Source organism: Salvelinus alpinus, chromosome 1, assembly GCF_045679555.1.
Source record: "Salvelinus alpinus chromosome 1, SLU_Salpinus.1, whole genome shotgun sequence".
In the NCBI taxonomy this organism is placed as follows: Eukaryota; Metazoa; Chordata; class Actinopteri; order Salmoniformes; family Salmonidae; genus Salvelinus; species Salvelinus alpinus.
In genome coordinates, this window is record NC_092086.1 from 53,879,306 (window position 1) to 53,895,806 (window position 16,501).

General features: G+C 39.4%; 2 protein-coding genes across 2 annotated transcripts; both read right to left on the reverse strand.

Annotated features, from left to right (window-relative positions):
* Positions 1-362: 362 nt before the first annotated feature.
* On the reverse strand, positions 363-2,675 carry LOC139580624 (interferon alpha-7-like). Its single transcript, XM_071409494.1, has 6 exons — positions 2,088-2,675; positions 1,851-1,988; positions 1,668-1,754; positions 1,393-1,542; positions 1,204-1,296; positions 363-704 (listed from the first exon to the last, which is right to left on the reverse strand). The coding sequence occupies exons 2-6, from the start codon at positions 1,950-1,952 to the stop codon at positions 597-599; spliced, it is 540 nt and encodes a 179-aa protein (XP_071265595.1). The 5' UTR covers positions 1,953-1,988; positions 2,088-2,675; the 3' UTR covers positions 363-596.
* Positions 2,676-12,829: 10,154 nt separating this feature from the next.
* On the reverse strand, positions 12,830-14,872 carry LOC139580640 (interferon a3-like). The gene is made up of 5 exons (XM_071409520.1): positions 14,478-14,872; positions 14,200-14,274; positions 13,925-14,074; positions 13,309-13,401; positions 12,830-13,094 (listed from the first exon to the last, which is right to left on the reverse strand). The coding sequence occupies exons 1-5, from the start codon at positions 14,610-14,612 to the stop codon at positions 12,999-13,001; spliced, it is 549 nt and encodes a 182-aa protein (XP_071265621.1). The 5' UTR covers positions 14,613-14,872; the 3' UTR covers positions 12,830-12,998.
* Between the last annotated feature and the right edge of the window lie 1,629 nt (positions 14,873-16,501).

Genomic DNA, 16,501 nt, shown 5'->3' on the forward strand with positions numbered 1-16,501 from the left:
AGACTCATATAATGATGCTGATGGTGATGTGATGATGACATTAATTGGAGATGTAGGTTTCTGATTATGCAGCTTTTATATTAAGCATTTATCTTATGAAACTTTGCAACAACGATCTGATCATGGCATTGATAGAAAAACATTGTATAACTATCAACAAATTAAGTCGTATAGGAGCTCAGAGTACAACGTTCAAAACAGGCCGCCCTGTCCAGTGCTAAAACACACTTAATTGAAAAAAGGCTTTTGAATACAACTACATTTTGTACTGACATCCATATGTCCTGAGCGTGTTTAATAAAAATCTGAATGTTCACACATCGACAGACTGGGTTACAGAATGAACACTCAGATTAACAATATTTAAAAGTATACAAATGTTTATTAACTTAACATTTGATGAAGAGCAACAGATTTTCAAATAGATTAATCGATAAATTAATAAATAGGCATACTTAAAAAAATAACCGTGTTAAATAAATAAATATTTAATATAGCTGTTTGACGTTCCACATTACATGATTGTAGAATAGTAGGCTTTTAAAATCAAGCACAATTGTAAAACACAATTGTAAAAAAGTTCTGCAAGTTCAAATTCATGTTCTGTTGGCCCACAGAAGGCTATCAGAGTTGTGTTCCAGAATGAACTGTAGTGTAAACAGGAGCTCTTTTCGAACCACTTCCCAGGCGCAGTAACTGAAATTCTGTGAAAATACAAATAAACTGTTAGGGCAATGGAGGGTAATATTGTCCAGTGTACAGATATTATGAAAACAATGTGTGTAACGGCTGTCGTAGTCGTTCTCCTCCTCAGACGAGGAGGAGCATGGATCGGACCAAGATGCGGATTGGTAAGTATTCATGATTTAATGGAAAACCAACAAACACTACAATTTAACAAAACAACAAACGTGACTAACCTGAAACAGTCCTGTGTGGCCCAAACACTGACACAGGAAACAAACACCCACACCACACAAGTGAAACCCAGGCTGCCTTAGTATGACTCTCAATCAGGGACAACGATTGACAGCTGTCTCTGATTGAGAATCATACCAGGCCGAACACAAACTCCCAACATAGAAATACAAACATAGACAACCCACCCAACTCACGCCCTGACCAACTAAAATGAATACAAAACAAAGGAAAACAGGTCAGGAACGTGACAATGTGTCTATTTGTGTTTAACCTATAGTCTACCTTTTCTTTTAGGACTGCTGCAATGTTCCCAAAGTACGTATTCAGTCCTTCTGCCCTGATGAGATGATCACTTGTATCCACACTGCCCATCATCTGCCAGAAAGAAAAAGGCAGGCGATGAATAATAATAAAAATGCCACAATGCCACAATTAAACAGTTAAGCGATATGTGTTGGCATAGTAACTCACACATTTGCTCTCTTCAATCTGGCGGTATACAATATTCTGAAAATTCTCCAACTTCTGTTGGTCCCACTTAGTAGGCAGGTCGTCAGCTCCAAACAATGTGTCGATGTTCTTCAATGTCTCATAAATAGCCGTAGCACCACTGCTGCTCAACTGAAACGGACAACAACAATAATTTCAAATAACATAAATGGCAGTTTAAAGGTATCTACTTTTTAATGGTTGCAAATACTCTGTCATGCTGTAAAGAACACTTGGATGTGCTCGCTTGCTCTTACCTGTGATGCGCCGGAGGTTGCAAATGCGGTGGCTGGGAATGCCATGAAGACATTCTCCTGCAGACACTCCAGAGGAAAATGTCCCCCCTGAAAGAAAGAGAAAACACAGCATTCACGTTGAGCTATTCAGTTGAACATAGTTGGATAATACATCTCAAGACAAAAGCAATATAAAAAACGTACCATGTCTCTCAGTAGGTTGTGGGTTATTCGCACCAGCTGTCCTTGTAGATGGCAAGGCATGGGCATGGAGCAAACTTGCACAAGGCAAAGGAAGGCGCTCATCCAAGTGACGTGCCATTCTTATTGTAGTTAGATGATCTGCAGCAGATGATAATTGATAGTTGAATATAATCCTGGAAACAATTCATTATTTGTATCCTGAAGCAATTATCAAATGATAGCATATTGTTGACTCACCTGTTGCCAGTATATTGCAAATTTCCTCCAGTGTGAATGTGGTTTGTGTTCTGATCCCATATCTGCGGATGAATTTAAATAGCGAGGATTGAAAGGATGTACAAAAAGTGAAAGGGTGTCTCGCTAAATTAAGTGTTAAAATGAATGAATTTGGGAAAGTTTTGCCGAGTGAACCGCAAGACCGGATTTCTCTTTCCTTGTGCTCCACTTCTCTCTCATCGTGTTTCGAGTGTTCCTTCATGGGAGACACGTTATCCTAAGTTGGTTGAAAAGAAGTTACTCATAGCTGGCCTTGTGAACACTCAAACGTTTCTAAGAAAGACAGGGAAAAAGAACAACTATCTCTTAACTATACAATGATTGCAGTAGATCTCTTAATGTCTTCATTGAACTAGGCTAGTCAGTTAAGAACACATTCTTATATTTAATGACGTTCTAGGAACAGCGGGTTAACTACCTTATTCAGTGGGCAGAACGACAGATGTTTTCCCTTGTCAGCTCGAGGATTCGATCTCGCAACTTTTTGGTTACTTGTCCAACGCGCTAACCACTAGGCTACCTACCGCCCCATTCATCAACACCAATATTAAACTAACTTTTATGGACTAAGGGGAGGCCTACTACAATGTTTGTTTTTTAATCACAAAACTGCTATTTGCTTGTTTGTTTGTCTCTCTCTCTCTCTCTCTGTGTGTGGGTGTGTGTGTGTCTGTGAGAGAGAGGGAGTGAGAGATGATGATTTAATATGATCTCGTTCTGTTTGGATCTTCTGTCTTTAATCCCATTCATGTCTATACATTTGAATTAAACTCTTGATAATAACTGATGATTAAATAGAAATTAACCAGCATTTTATGACGTCCGTATCTGAATAATGAGGCTAACATTATCATTTGGCTATTTATTACTTTCGAGAGACTAGCAGGGATATTCCTATAAATAAACCAATGTGCCAATGTGTTGTGATAACGTTAAAGTAGGCTTTTTAGAAGAAAAAAACTACATCCTAATTCCTTATAATACTACTTTTCATCGTATTGGATATGCTTAGCTAAAGGGGACATTTCTGCGATTGCTACATCCCATTTTGACTTTTAAATTAATGATACACAGGCTACCTATTGACTCTTGAAGAATATATAACTTTTAAATGCCTCATGAGCTTCGTTCACCTGTCTTACTTCAACAGAACCCAAAATGTACTTTTTTATGACATTGTTTGAAACTACATCTAAACAAACACCGTATGGCTTCAAAATGTAGTTACAATTATAATTTTGATCTCTTGGAGGGTCATTACTTGACTAAGTAGCTCTCTGACTGGTTACTTTTCTCGAACACTATCACTCAGCTATTAACTAAAATATTGGTTGAGTGACCACTATGCTGTTGTTTTGAACTGTATATTGCCTTTTAACAAATGAATGCATGAAAAACTGAATGGATGAATGCATGGATGACTGAATATGTAAATGAATACAAACAATATGATAATAGATGCATGTTTTTCTCTTTTAATTTTATTATATATAAATAAAGGAATAAATAAATACATAGCCTCTATTCCATCCAGGAATTCCAAGCCTCTTGAAAGGACCGCATGCTGTCTCATAGGCCTACGTAAGGATTTGACCTCATTATTCATTGATAGATATTAGGAGGATCCCTGATGCAACTTTAAAAGGTCTATATACTGTATATGACTAAGCTAAATCAATTAATTTTATTTTCATTTTTTACCCACCACCACCCCACCTCATTCAGAGGTCTAAACTATTATCTATTAAAAGCTTTGTTTTATTTCTATTACTTTTTCTTATTTCTCCATCAATCATAGTAAGACATTCGGATGTTTAAAACATTGGACAGACTTTATAAATAAACATCCCACAATGTCAAGTGGGAGATAAAAGTTCCTGGTCCACTGCTACCCAGATCTCCCCACCTCCTTCAGCCCACTGCCCCAGTGTGATTACCACACAAAAACAAACAGGAAAAACTAAAAGAACAGCAACCCTTACAAAGTACAGAAACACATTCAAAATAAATTACACAAAGAAACAAAACAAGAATACCTATACATAAAGTAGAATTATCATGTGACTGATCAGCAACACGTTTAATGTGAATCCCCTCTGATGGTTGGATAAGACTGCTCAATATTGTAAATCAACTCTCATTGGGTTTAGACAAGAACGACATTTGGAAAATTTGTACAAAATACATTTACATTTTTTTCACAGGTTTTTTAAGTAGACAGACAATACGGTTCAGTTCAACACAGGTACAAAAGGGAAATACAACATATAAACTATATGAATGCCAATTTGAGAACCGTAACTCCTGTCTAAATAAAGAGTTTAATACAAAAAGTATAATCACTGTTCAGGTCAGGGCTCTCCAGCGCTGTTCCTGGAGAACTACCCTTCTGTAGTTGTAACTAACCTGATTCAGTTTATCAACCACCTAATTGATCAGGTACGCTAGATTAGGGTTGGAAGCAGGTGCAGGTGAAATGTTTTAATAAAACACAAAACCAAGAACACGACACTAACATAAGGCTGAAGGTCGATACACAAGAACAGTACCAACTGATGAGTGAACCTGGGAGTGACATATTAAGGGGAGGAAATGATGAAGGTAATGGAGTCCAGGTGTGAATCATAATGATGTGTGGTGAAGAAGTTATTAAGTAACATAATGAAAAGATCCCCATCAAACCCGTCAGTTTCAGCTGGAGATATCTACAGCATCCACCGATGTTGCACTTCCGTGTTGGACTTCTGCATCTGCGGTGAAAGGTGGCAGAGCTAGAGCGTTGTTTGTCAGACCAAATTGGTCTTCTAACAAAACAAATCTGTTTTCTCACGAAAAAGTCTGTAGCGTCCAACCGGTTCGTAATATTAAATCAAATCAAACTTGATTTATCACATGCGCCGAATACAACAGGTACAACCTTACCGTGAAATGCTTACTTACAAAACCTTAACCAACAATGCAGTTCAAGATAGAGTTAAGAACATGTTGAACAAATATTCCAGAGTAAAGAATTATAAAAAGTAGCACAATAAAATAACGAGGCTATATACAGGCGGTACCGAGTCAATGTGTGGGGGTACAGGTTAGTCGAGGTACTTTGTTCATGTACTAGCTTTAAGCACCAGCTGACAGAGCAGCTCACAGATTACTGCACCTGTACATAGCCCATCTATAATTTAGCCCAAACAACTACCTCTTTCCCTACTGTATTTATTTATTTATTTTGCTCCTTTGCACCCCATTATTTCTATCTCTACTTTGCACATTCTTCCACTGCAAATCTACCATTCCAGTGTATTACTTGCTATATTGTATTTACTTCGCCACCATGGCCTTTTTTTGTGCCTTCACCTCCCTTATCTCACCTCACTTGCTCACATTGTATGTAGACTTATTTTTCTACTGTATTATTGACTGTATGTTTGTTTTACTCCACGTGTAACTCTGTGTTGTTGTATGTGTCGAACTGCTTTGCTTTGTCTTGGCCAGGTCGCAATTGTAAATGAGAACTTGTTCTCAACTTGCCTACCTGGTTAAATAAAGGTGAAATAAAAAAAATAAAAAAAATGTAGGTATGGGTAAAGTGACTATGCACAGATAATAAAGAGCGAATAGCAGCAGTGTAAAAACAAATGGGGAGGGGGGGGGGGGGGGGGGGTTCGCTGTAAATAGTCCACTCTGCCATTTTATTAATTGTTCAGCAGTCTTATGGCTTGTGGGTAGAAGCTGTTAAGGAGCCTTTTGGTCCTAGACTTGGAGCTCCAGTACAGTACCGCTTTCCGTGCAGGAGCAGAGATGACAGTCTATGACTTGGGTGTCTAAAGTCTTTGACAATTTCTTGGGCTTTCCTCTGACACCGCCTAGTATGTAGGTCCTGCATAGCAGGAAACTTGATGTACTGGGCCATATGTACTACCCTCTGTTGCGCCTTATGGTCAGATGCAGAGCAGTTGCCATACCAGGAAGGGATGCAAGTGGTCAGGATGCTCTCTGTGGTGCAGCTGTAGAACTTTTTGAGGATCTGGGGACCCATGCCAAATATTTTCAGTTTCCTGATGGGGAAAATTACCAATCTATGGAAAGGGGAGACTTACACGATATGATGATGTTCTCCCTTTTGCTCTACGACCCCCAAGTGTCACAGGACTTGTCTGATGTCGGTACCATCAATGTGCCAACTTCTGTTTGTAGCGTCCAAACCGTTTGGGCTACAAACTAATGTGACCCCACTGTGGAAAAGGGAGATTCTCATTTTGCTCTAAACTCCCCATTAATGTCACAGGACTCATCTGAAGGTAACCAGTGCTGGTAAAAATAAAAACTAATGGAAGTATGGAGGGAGTTTTGTGCCTACCCCCAAAAAACTACAAAATATTTCCTGAGCATTGTTTTTGTTGTTGTCTCAATCTACACACAATTCCCCATAACAACAAAGCAAAAACAGGTTTCGAGAAATTTTTGAAAATGTGTTACAAATTTGAAACTGAAATATCATATTTACATAAGTATTAAGACCCTTTACTCAGTACGTTGTTGAAGCACCTTTGGCACCGATTACAGCCTCGAGTCTTCATGGGTATGATGCTACAGGCTTGGCACACCTGTATTTGGAGAGTTTCTCCCATTTTTCTCTGCAGATCCTATCAAGCTCTGTCAAGTTGGATGGGTCTCGTCTCTGCACAGCTATTTTCAGGTCTCTCCAGAGATGTTCGATCGGTTCAAGTCCAGGCTCTGGCTAGGCAATTCAAGGACATTCAGAGACTTGTCCTGAAGCCACTCCTGTGTTGTCTTGGCCTGTGTGGTTAGGGTGGTTGTCCTATTGGAAGGTATACCTAAGCCCCAGTCTGAGATCCTGAGCGCTCTGGAGCAGGTTTTCATCAAGGATCTCTCTGTACTTTGCTTTGTTCATCTTTCCCTTGATCCTGACTAGTCTCCCAGTCTCTGCCGCTGAAAAACATCCCCACAATATGAAGCTGCCACCACCCTGCTTCACCGTAAGGATGGTGCCAGGTTTCCTCCAGAAGTGACGCTTGGCATTCAGGCCAAAGAGTTCAAACTCGGTTTCATCAGATCAGATAATCTTGTTTCTCATGGTCTTACTCCTTTAGGTGCCTTTTGGCAAACTCCAAGCTGGCTGTCATGTGCCTTTTACTGGGGAGTGGCCTCTGTCTGGCCACTCTACCCTAAAGGCCTGATCGGTGGAGTGCTGCAGAGATGGTTGTCCTTCTGGAAGGTTCTCCCATCTCCACAGAGGAACTCTGGAGCTCTGTCAGAGTGACATTTAAGTTCTTGGTCACCTTCATGACCAAGGGCTTTCTCCCCAGATAGCTCAGTTTGGCCAGGCAGCAACCTCTCGGAAGTCTTGGTATTTCTGTTTTTATTTTTAATACATTTGCAAAATGTCTAAAAACTTGTTTTCACTTTGTCATTGTGGGGTGTTTTTGTAGATAAATGAGGATTTTATTTTTTTATTGATTTTAGAATAAGGTGTAATTTAACAAAATATGGAAAAAGTCAAGGGGTCTGAAAACATCCCGACTGCACTGTATCAAATAACCTGACAATGATCCACATCATATGGGTAGAATCGAGGCCTTTCCCAGTCATGAAATACAAAGCTATGGCTCTCATTGGCGAAGACTGAACTCAAGTTAGGGGTCATGTCAGACTCTCCTATACCACTTTGCCCAACATATTATAAATATGTTGTAAATACACCCCTTTTAGGTGGTATAACTGGTATTATTACCATAGGGCTGTGATACCCATAGCCTTATGGCTTCAGACTGAGCATTTGTCACTGGAAATTGCTGAACATTGAACATAGCTGAGGATTAGGGTATTTCATTCATTTCAGTCTCTCTATTCAGATAGCTAACAACTAAGTCTAAAATAAAACTCCCAAGGCGTGACTTTTCTTGAATGAATATATTGAAAACGTTTAAATACAAAGCACGTGCCAAGGTACCATGTATATGGCATGATACCAAACCAGATAGCCAATTACCATATGAGTAGCAAATAGCCAACTCCTTTCATTACTCTAACAATGTGCAAACACCTCTGTACAATAACAAAGCATATTACACGAGAAACAGTAACAAAACTACAGTATTGTATGTTTTACAATTCGTTTAATGACACACGAGCAAACTAATACAGCTGACTGCATACATGAAAGGCAATTTGTGTGAGTAAATGCAACCAACTAACATTGATAAGTAAGCAATTCTATCAATAACAAGATTATCATCACTAGCAATATGCTTGAATCGAATTTACAAACAAATATTTTCCGAGGCTGAAGCGTGACAAGAAATAACTCCACTGAAAGAACAGCACTGTGGCGATGTTCTTAGCTACTTCTCTGCGTGCAGAACGACTGCTCTACTCAACTTCCTGTTTCCGTACAGTCTAAGTACCAGAAAGCTCCACTATGGGGCCGATAAACACCATGGAACACAATGAAAATCAATTTTAACCACTGTAATAAAATAATCTGTTGTTCTATTCTAACAGAAAGGCAGCACACTCCCCGCCTGGTTTATAGAAATTGTGCCACTATGAAATAAAACATGTATCAAGAAACAAATAATGTCCTTTCTTTATTTTTATATTTTGTCTCTAGGATGCTTCAACAAGAAGAACAACAATCTCTGAGATTGGTCTCAGAAACACCTTAGCAGCCCCTTGCTTGACAATTTTTAGTTCTACTTTCCTAACCTTTTTGTCGGTACTGGGAAAGGTTTTGACCACAAGCTGACTGGCCAGTCATTTCTGTGTGCCTGACTGTCTTTCAATAAGACAACAGCTCCCACTTTTACATGTGTCTTTTCTGCGTCTCTGCAGCGTTGTCAGGTCCCAAGAACCACCCATATGAGACGAGTTTGGGGGATTAAATATTTAAGTACATCCCTTGTCTGAGAGGTATTTAGTCAGTTTTGAGTCATTTGTATCGATTCTCAGTTCCCTGCAGGCACCTATAAAGTTTGAACCTCGATCAGAGCGTAGCACTTTTGCTGGACCACGGATAGAGAAAAAACGCCTCAGTGTGTTGATGAAGCTGGATGTGGACATGGATTCGATGAGCTCAATATGGACTGCTCTAGTAGACATACATGTAAAAAGTACCGCCCAGCTCTTGGAGTCTGCACTACCACCTCTTTTATTTATTTTATTTCACCTTTATTTAACCCGGTAGGCCAGTTGAGAACAAGTTCTCATTTCCAACTGCGACCTGGCCTGACCTCTAGTGCGACGAGTTCTGACATTCCATGGTCCAAACATATCAAGTCCAACGCTGGTGAATGGTGGTTCAGATGTGAGTCTGTCTGCAAGTCAGCCATCTTTTGGTCAAGTAACCTCCCTCTAACATTGCTGCAGGTGACACACTTGTGGATGATACCAGAGACCAGACGTTTGCTCCCAATAATCCAGAAGCCTGCTGCTCGAATAGCTCCATCTGAAAAGCGACGGCCCTGGTAAGCCACTAGCTCGTGATAATGTCTTACCAGCAGAGTGACGACATGATGTGTCCGTGGGATGATGAGAGGATGTTTTTCGTCTTGTGACATGTCGGCAGAGGATAAGCGGCCTCCCACCGTCAGCAACCCATCCTCACCAATCACTGCATTCAGCTTTTTGAGTGTACTTTGTTTTGGGAACTCTTTTCCTTTTTCAAGGCATTTGAATTCCTCTTTGAAGGCTTCATGTTGCACACAGTGAAAGATTGCTGTTGTGGTTTGTGACAACTGACTTGTACTGCATGGTTTATTACAGTCCTGCCAGCCTCTGCAGTTGGTGTTGTCCGCACCTTCATGGAAGGATCTGGCAACATGAATGAGTCGTGCTGTGGCTCGATTGAGAGCTTTCCAGCTTGAGAACCTCTCAAAGCGATGAGAGCCACGTTGAGCTCCAGAAACCTTAGTGGCGAAGGCTGTGACATCTGGTCGAATCTCTGCATCTGCGTGAGGCGCTACAAGGTAAAAATTGATGGTCTCAGGCTCACTTGAGTTTGTTTGGGTCAGGAAAGGTGGACCTGAGAACCAACTGGTGTGCTTTAAGAGCGCAGCTAGTATGGGCCTGGTTGCATGGTCTGCTGGATTGCTGTCAGTGTTTACATAACACCACTGATCTGGATGGGTAGACTTCCTGATGCGAGTTACCCTATTGGCAACATACACATTGAATCGTTTGGTGACATTGTGGATGTAACCGAAAACTATCTTACTGTCTGTGTAGAACTTGGCCACATTTACATCAATGTCCATTTCGTCTCTGATCAGTTCATACATCTCAACAGCTAGCACAGCCGCACACAGTTCTAGGCGTGGGATAGTGTGGGCCGGTCGAGGGGACAATTTTGATTTCCCCAAGATAAATCCAACATAGCATTGACCTTTCCGAGTCAATAACTCTCAGGTAGGCTACCGTTCCTATGGCTACTGTAAAGGCATCCGAGAAGATGTGCAGCTCTCTTCTTTGAGTGGTAGACAAGGAGACTGGGATGTAGGTCTGCTGAATATACAGATGTTCCAACTCCATCAAAGATTCCTTCCACATTTTCCATTCATCTTCTTTTTCTGGGGGAAGAGGGGCATCCCACTCACTCTGGTCAGAAGAGAGTTCTCTGATTAAGGCTTTACCTTGCATTGTTATTGGAGCCACGAACCCAAGGGGGTCATAAAGACTATTCACTGTGGACAGGATGCCTCTCCACGTAAAAGGCTTCTCATTGTGGGACACCTGGAATGTGAAGCTGTCTGTTTCCAGGTTCCAGCAAAGTCCCAGGCTCCGTTGAAAGGGGAGAGGAGGGAAGGGGAGAGGAAGAATAAAATGACGTTCCATTTCAGGCCTTTTGTCTAAAGTCTTGCGAAGTGATGTGAGACGGTTCATGGCCTGCTCCCTGTTATTAGGAAGGTCTAGTGGGGCGGAAGGGTAGTGGAGCCACCCAGTTGTTTCCATCATCCTGGAAAACCTGTTCGTCCATAATGTCCAAGAAGGCTTTGTCCTCCACTGATGGTGCTGGTTTATCATCGTCTTGTGTTTCAAACACGGAACATCCCAGGCTGTCTGTGTCCACAGTTGTGCTTGGATCTCTCGAGTGCACTGTGGAGAGAGAGATGTGTTTTTGAGCAATGCTGTTGAAGTTCTCTTTCACCTGGATGAAGTCAGGGCAAGGGCTCAGATAGGATGTGCGACCATTTTGAAGTATGTTTGTCTTGAACACGTTAACACTGGCTGGTCGGTGAGACGTTCCAAGACAGACCTCACCCACGATGACACACCCGAGGTCGAGTCGCTATGCATAAGGAATGTTGTGGGGCCCATTGATTTGCTCTTGCACCTTGTGTAGCCTTAAGATGTCTCGTCCTAAGATCAGGAGGATGGGAGCGTCTGTGTCCACAGCTGGAATTTTGTCTGCTACTGTTTGCAGATGGGGATGATGATACGCAATGTCGGAGGAGGGAATTTCAATCCTATCGTCTGGCATCATGTCATTCCAGGTGATTACCTAATGATGATGGTTGAGAGAATGCCAAGAGTGTGCAAAGCTGTCATCAAGGCAAAGAGTGGCATTTTGGAAGAATCTCAAATTTAAAATATATTTTGATTTGTTTAACACTTTTTTGGTTACTACATGATTCCATAGGTGTTTTTTCAACGTTTTGATGTCTTCACTATTATTCTACAATGTAGAAAATAGTAAAAATAAAGAAAAACCCTTAAAGAATAAATAAATAAAGACAATTGTAGCCCTAAGAAGTTAAAGAATAAATGAAGAAAATTGTGGATTGTCGTCTCCACAAACTATGAAATGCGTTATGAAGAAAATTCTATAGGCCTACTGATGCCTACATGAAAACAAAGGGTTTATCTGACTCCAAATACACCAGAATCCTGAAGAATTAAGAGAAAACAAGCATAGAAAAGGTTATAGGTGTTAATAAAAATTAAAAAACAATGTAAGGCTTCTATTATAATATAATTATTTTGGTGACAACCTGGTTGATTAACAATATTTGGTTGTTATCACGTTTGGTTTTTTATATAAAAATATGTGGGACAAAAAATAGACAGCTGCTCATCAAGCATTGCTCAAATAACTTTCAAAAGATTGTTCCAAAGTTTGACCCCGAAAAAGTTTGTTCCAATGAATGAAGTCGTACAAAAATGAGTGTCTTTCCCTACGTATTAAGTAGCACAAAAATGCGTATCTTTTCACACAAAAACGCATAAAAGTGCTTGAAATATGCAAAATACTTTTCGTACATATTTGCACGAATTGAGTGTGAGATTATGTTGCAACACAACAAACCAATGTGCCAACGTGTTTTACACCATTGGTTGAAACAATGCAAATATTAACAACCACTGTATATCTTCAAAATTTAGATAAAACTAGAATTGTGTTTTCATGGATAATCCTTCCTTGCATCCATAGTTCTGTGACAGTGGTTCTTTTTTTCAACCCCATCTCTCAGCTATTTACAAAAATAGTGTTTGAGTGTGCTTTGGTTTTGTTTGAACTGCAGAGTTCCCCTTTAGAAAGTCAGTCTATAAAAAAATGAATGCATGAATGGATGAATGCAGGCATGCATGAATGCATGAATTAATTATATAAGTGAATGAAAACAATATGAGAATAGTTGTATGAATTTTTTATTAAATTGTATTATAAATAAAACACGAATAAATAAATACATAGTGTACACATAAATATCAGTCTACCAATATATATAAATAAATAAATCAGTCATTCAGTCAATCTAGCAGCCGGCCAGTCAGTCAGTCAGTATATATATCAGCCATCAATCTGTTAGCCAGCCTGAGGAATATGTCACGTCTCCAATGATGATTCTGTGGTTCTCCTCACGGCTTGACTCTGCTGTCAATGAATTTCTTGAACTGCACCAAGTTTTCGCGAATCTCCTTTCGCACAATCTCCCATGCGCATGCGCTGTGTTCCTGGAGAGCGTACAAGATATACATTTTATTTCAGTCAACTCAACCACTGCAGGTGATGTTGCTCCAACGCATCCATCTACATAAAAACGGCACTGGGCAATTCCAAGTTTCATATGTGAGTTGTGGCATTGAAATGTGTCCTATTTCTGGTGATCTAGAACTTTTGCTCAGATTAATTTAGCCTCTATTTGAGGACATTTGAAATTGGACCCACCTTGTCTTTCAAGACGGTGTTCAGCTTGTTGAAATGTGTTTTCAGAGTAACCGAGCCTCCATCTCCAGAGGATTTCCAAACACCACCTACGACCTGGAGACAATATAAAATGCTGGTGAGTGCATTAATTCTGAGACGGTTATGGAAATATATACAAAAATATTTGTAGTATATAAATTATGTAAATACCAATGCCCACGAGTGTCTGCCCCCAAAATACACTGAGTGTACACAACATTAGGATCACCTTCCTAACATTGACTTGCACCCCGTTCTACCCTCAGAACAGCCTAAATTCGTCAGGGCATGTGTTCCACGGCAATAGTGGCCCATGTTGACTCCAATACTTCCCACAGTTGTGTCATGTTGGCTGGATGTCCTTTGGGTGGTGAACCATTCTTCATACACAAGGGAAACGGTTGAGCATGAGAAAGCCAGCGGCGTTGCAGTTCTTGACACATTCAAACTGGTGCGCCTGGCACCTACTAGCATACTCCCGTGAAAGACACTCTATGTCATGTCTATATCAGTCTATGTCATGGAAAGTGCCGTTCTTCCTAATGTTTTGTACACTCAGCGTATAACCTATAGACTACACAAGAGGGATCATACTTACACATAACTCTAAGTTTTGAACTTGACGATATATGACGTTTTGGAACTGGTTAAGTTTTGTTTTGTTCCACGTGACAGACGTCAGACTGTTGTTATATAATTGGTCCACATATCGCATAGCCTCTAATGCAACCACAGAGACGTCCTCACCCTGGATAAAATAAAACAGGGTTTTAGGCATTGGGTGTCTAAAGAAGTGGTTAAACTTCCAATTTACCACACTGTACTTTAGTTATACTGTACTTTAGTTTATCAAAATACTGAAGTGTATCCTACCTCTGTGTTCTTGTAAACATCCTCTGGAAACAGTTCGACGTTTTCTTCTGCACACTTAAGTGGAAAGAGTCCACCCTGAAATAGAATTCATATCAATATCAAGAAGTAAACTATATTGTGATAGTAACCTTAAATGAAACAATGTTGTTCAAACGTGAAAGCATTGCTTAACAATAAAATGTGCTATAATGCAAAATAGAAATTAGAATATCATTGCGAATTTTGCGCATCAATTTGTGCACACCAAATAGCGGACTGGTGCAGTTTAAATTCCTCACCATATCTGAGAGCAGGTCTATGCTCACGTCGTTCAGCTTCCCCAACCTAAACTGCGTCCAGTTGCAAGGTGTTGGTGCTGCTGTGCCTTGGCAGAACAGAGTCAGGCAAATGCTTAACCATTTCAATACAGCCATGTTTCTTTTATAAGAACTTGAATGGAACAGCTATTAAAAATGAATAAAGACGGATTATCTTAATCTTGATTGATATGAAACCTAGACTGTTGAAGTTGCCCATTTTATACAACACAAGTATCGCTACGTAAAGGTGTCAAAATCCCTTTGTGGTGAAGAAGGGTTTCGTAGTTCAGGCTTTCGCTTCCCTTTATAAGCCCCAATTTTCAGCGGGTGATTCTTAATTATGCTATTGTAAAACTAATCAGAAAATGTTTGCCTATCAAGTTAACAGTTTTCATATGTAGAGAATTGCATTGGAGCAATGCATTTCATGCCAACATATTCAGCAGGTGTTAAAATGTAGGACATATTGAATATTAAAAACTAAGAAAACCATGGCTGATTTTTCATTTCTATAATACAATGGTACATGCATCTCTCCTATGAAATGAGGGCCATGTTTAGTAAATATGCTGTAGTTTTGGACATTGCACACCACATTTTTCAGATTCTGTGTAGAAACGTTTTTTTGATAGTCGTAGCACTGAGATCATTTTTTGCTCACACATTTAATCTGTTGTCGACTCTCTTTTAATCAGGTAGTGCAATATGAAGCATTACTCTACAGTGTTAATATTGCAAATCTTTGAAATAAAAACACATTTTATTACTAGTGTGACTGGTAGTGTTGAATGAAGACTAAAGCCGCCGCCTCTAAAATCGAGAGTAATGTGCGGTGGTATTGCGGTCGTATTGCCAGCATGCAGGGGAACTACTTTTCCTTTTCTCTTATGTGCTTCATTCTTATTAAATTGATTCGGTAAATTCCAAGGGGTCTTTTTAATTTCATTTATGTTTAAAAAAATAGTTATATGCCCTAAATTAGCCTTGACGATGATGTGTGAATTTGACCGAATGTGAATGATGATGACGCTAATGATGGCTATAGCTCTATTTTTCTAAACTTTTATTTAACCATGAAAATCCCATTACTACGACGTTAATTGGAGGTGTAGGTTTCTGATTATTCAGTTTTTATGTTAAGTCTTTATATTAGGTTACCATGTAACAATGAACTATCTGATCATGGCATTGATTGTTCATGATTGTTGGCCTTTCAACAAATTAATGATTATTTTCAAACTTGAGATGAATTTCACTCTATTTGTGCATTCAGTTAATTACAAATGTTGTTAAATGGGTCAACAGGTTTATTTCGCAGCCTACAGTCATGTTTAAAATAAATATATTACATCTGCTCATTTGTAGTGCATAGACTCGAGTAGAATCTGTAAGTTCTTCAATATGCTTGCTGTTTAGGGTTTTAGGCTGGGTTTATGTATAGCACTTTGTGACGTGCTGATTGATGTGTAAAGAGCTTTATAAATACATTTGATTGATTTATTGAATATCCACAGGATTTCATTTCGAACAACCGCCCAAGTACAATAACTGTTTTCCTGAAACGATAAAACCCCACAATAAATTAAAATGAGTAAATGTAACAACGAAAAAGGGATTCATATAAAACCATTCAATATAGGCTTCAGTGTTATTTTAACCTTTTGCTATAGAAGTTGCTTCATTTTGCTAAAGTAGCGTTTTGTATAACGACGTAGTGTCTCCATGAGAATCTATTCTATCCAGGAATTCCAAGTTTTATGAAAGGACTGTGGCCTGCCTCGTAGCCCTATGTAATACATATTTTTTTCTAAAGTCATAAAGGAATTGACCTAATTTATTCATTGAGATACTGTATTAGGATGCCACTTAAAAGTTATATTTCTTTTTGATATATCACTAAGCTAAATACATTATTATTTATATGTTTTGCCCACCACCTCGTTAGGGGGACTAAACTAGTATCTGTTGAAAGTATTGTGTTTTTTTTTGTCTCTTTTTCCATG

What these genes read in the sequence shown, in the direction of transcription:
- LOC139580624 (XM_071409494.1), bottom strand. Translation starts at nt 1,952, where the DNA reads ATGAGCGCCTTCCTTTGCCTTGTGCAAGTTTGCTCCATGCCCATGCCT. An exon ending in AGATTGAAGAGAGCAAATGT is followed by an intron (nt 1,297 to 1,392) that starts GTGAGTTACTAT and finishes TCTTTCTGGCAG; the next exon opens with ATGATGGGCAGTGTGGATAC. An exon ending in CAGCAGTCCTAAAAGAAAAG is followed by an intron (nt 705 to 1,203) that starts GTAGACTATAGG and finishes GTATTTTCACAG; the next exon opens with AATTTCAGTTACTGCGCCTG.
- LOC139580640 (XM_071409520.1), bottom strand. Translation starts at nt 14,612, where the DNA reads ATGGCTGTATTGAAATGGTTAAGCATTTGCCTGACTCTGTTCTGCCAA. An exon ending in TTCAAAACTTAGAGTTATGT is followed by an intron (nt 13,402 to 13,924) that starts GTAAGTATGATC and finishes TATTGTCTCCAG; the next exon opens with GTCGTAGGTGGTGTTTGGAA. An exon ending in ACACCGTCTTGAAAGACAAG is followed by an intron (nt 13,095 to 13,308) that starts GTGGGTCCAATT and finishes TACGCTCTCCAG; the next exon opens with GAACACAGCGCATGCGCATG.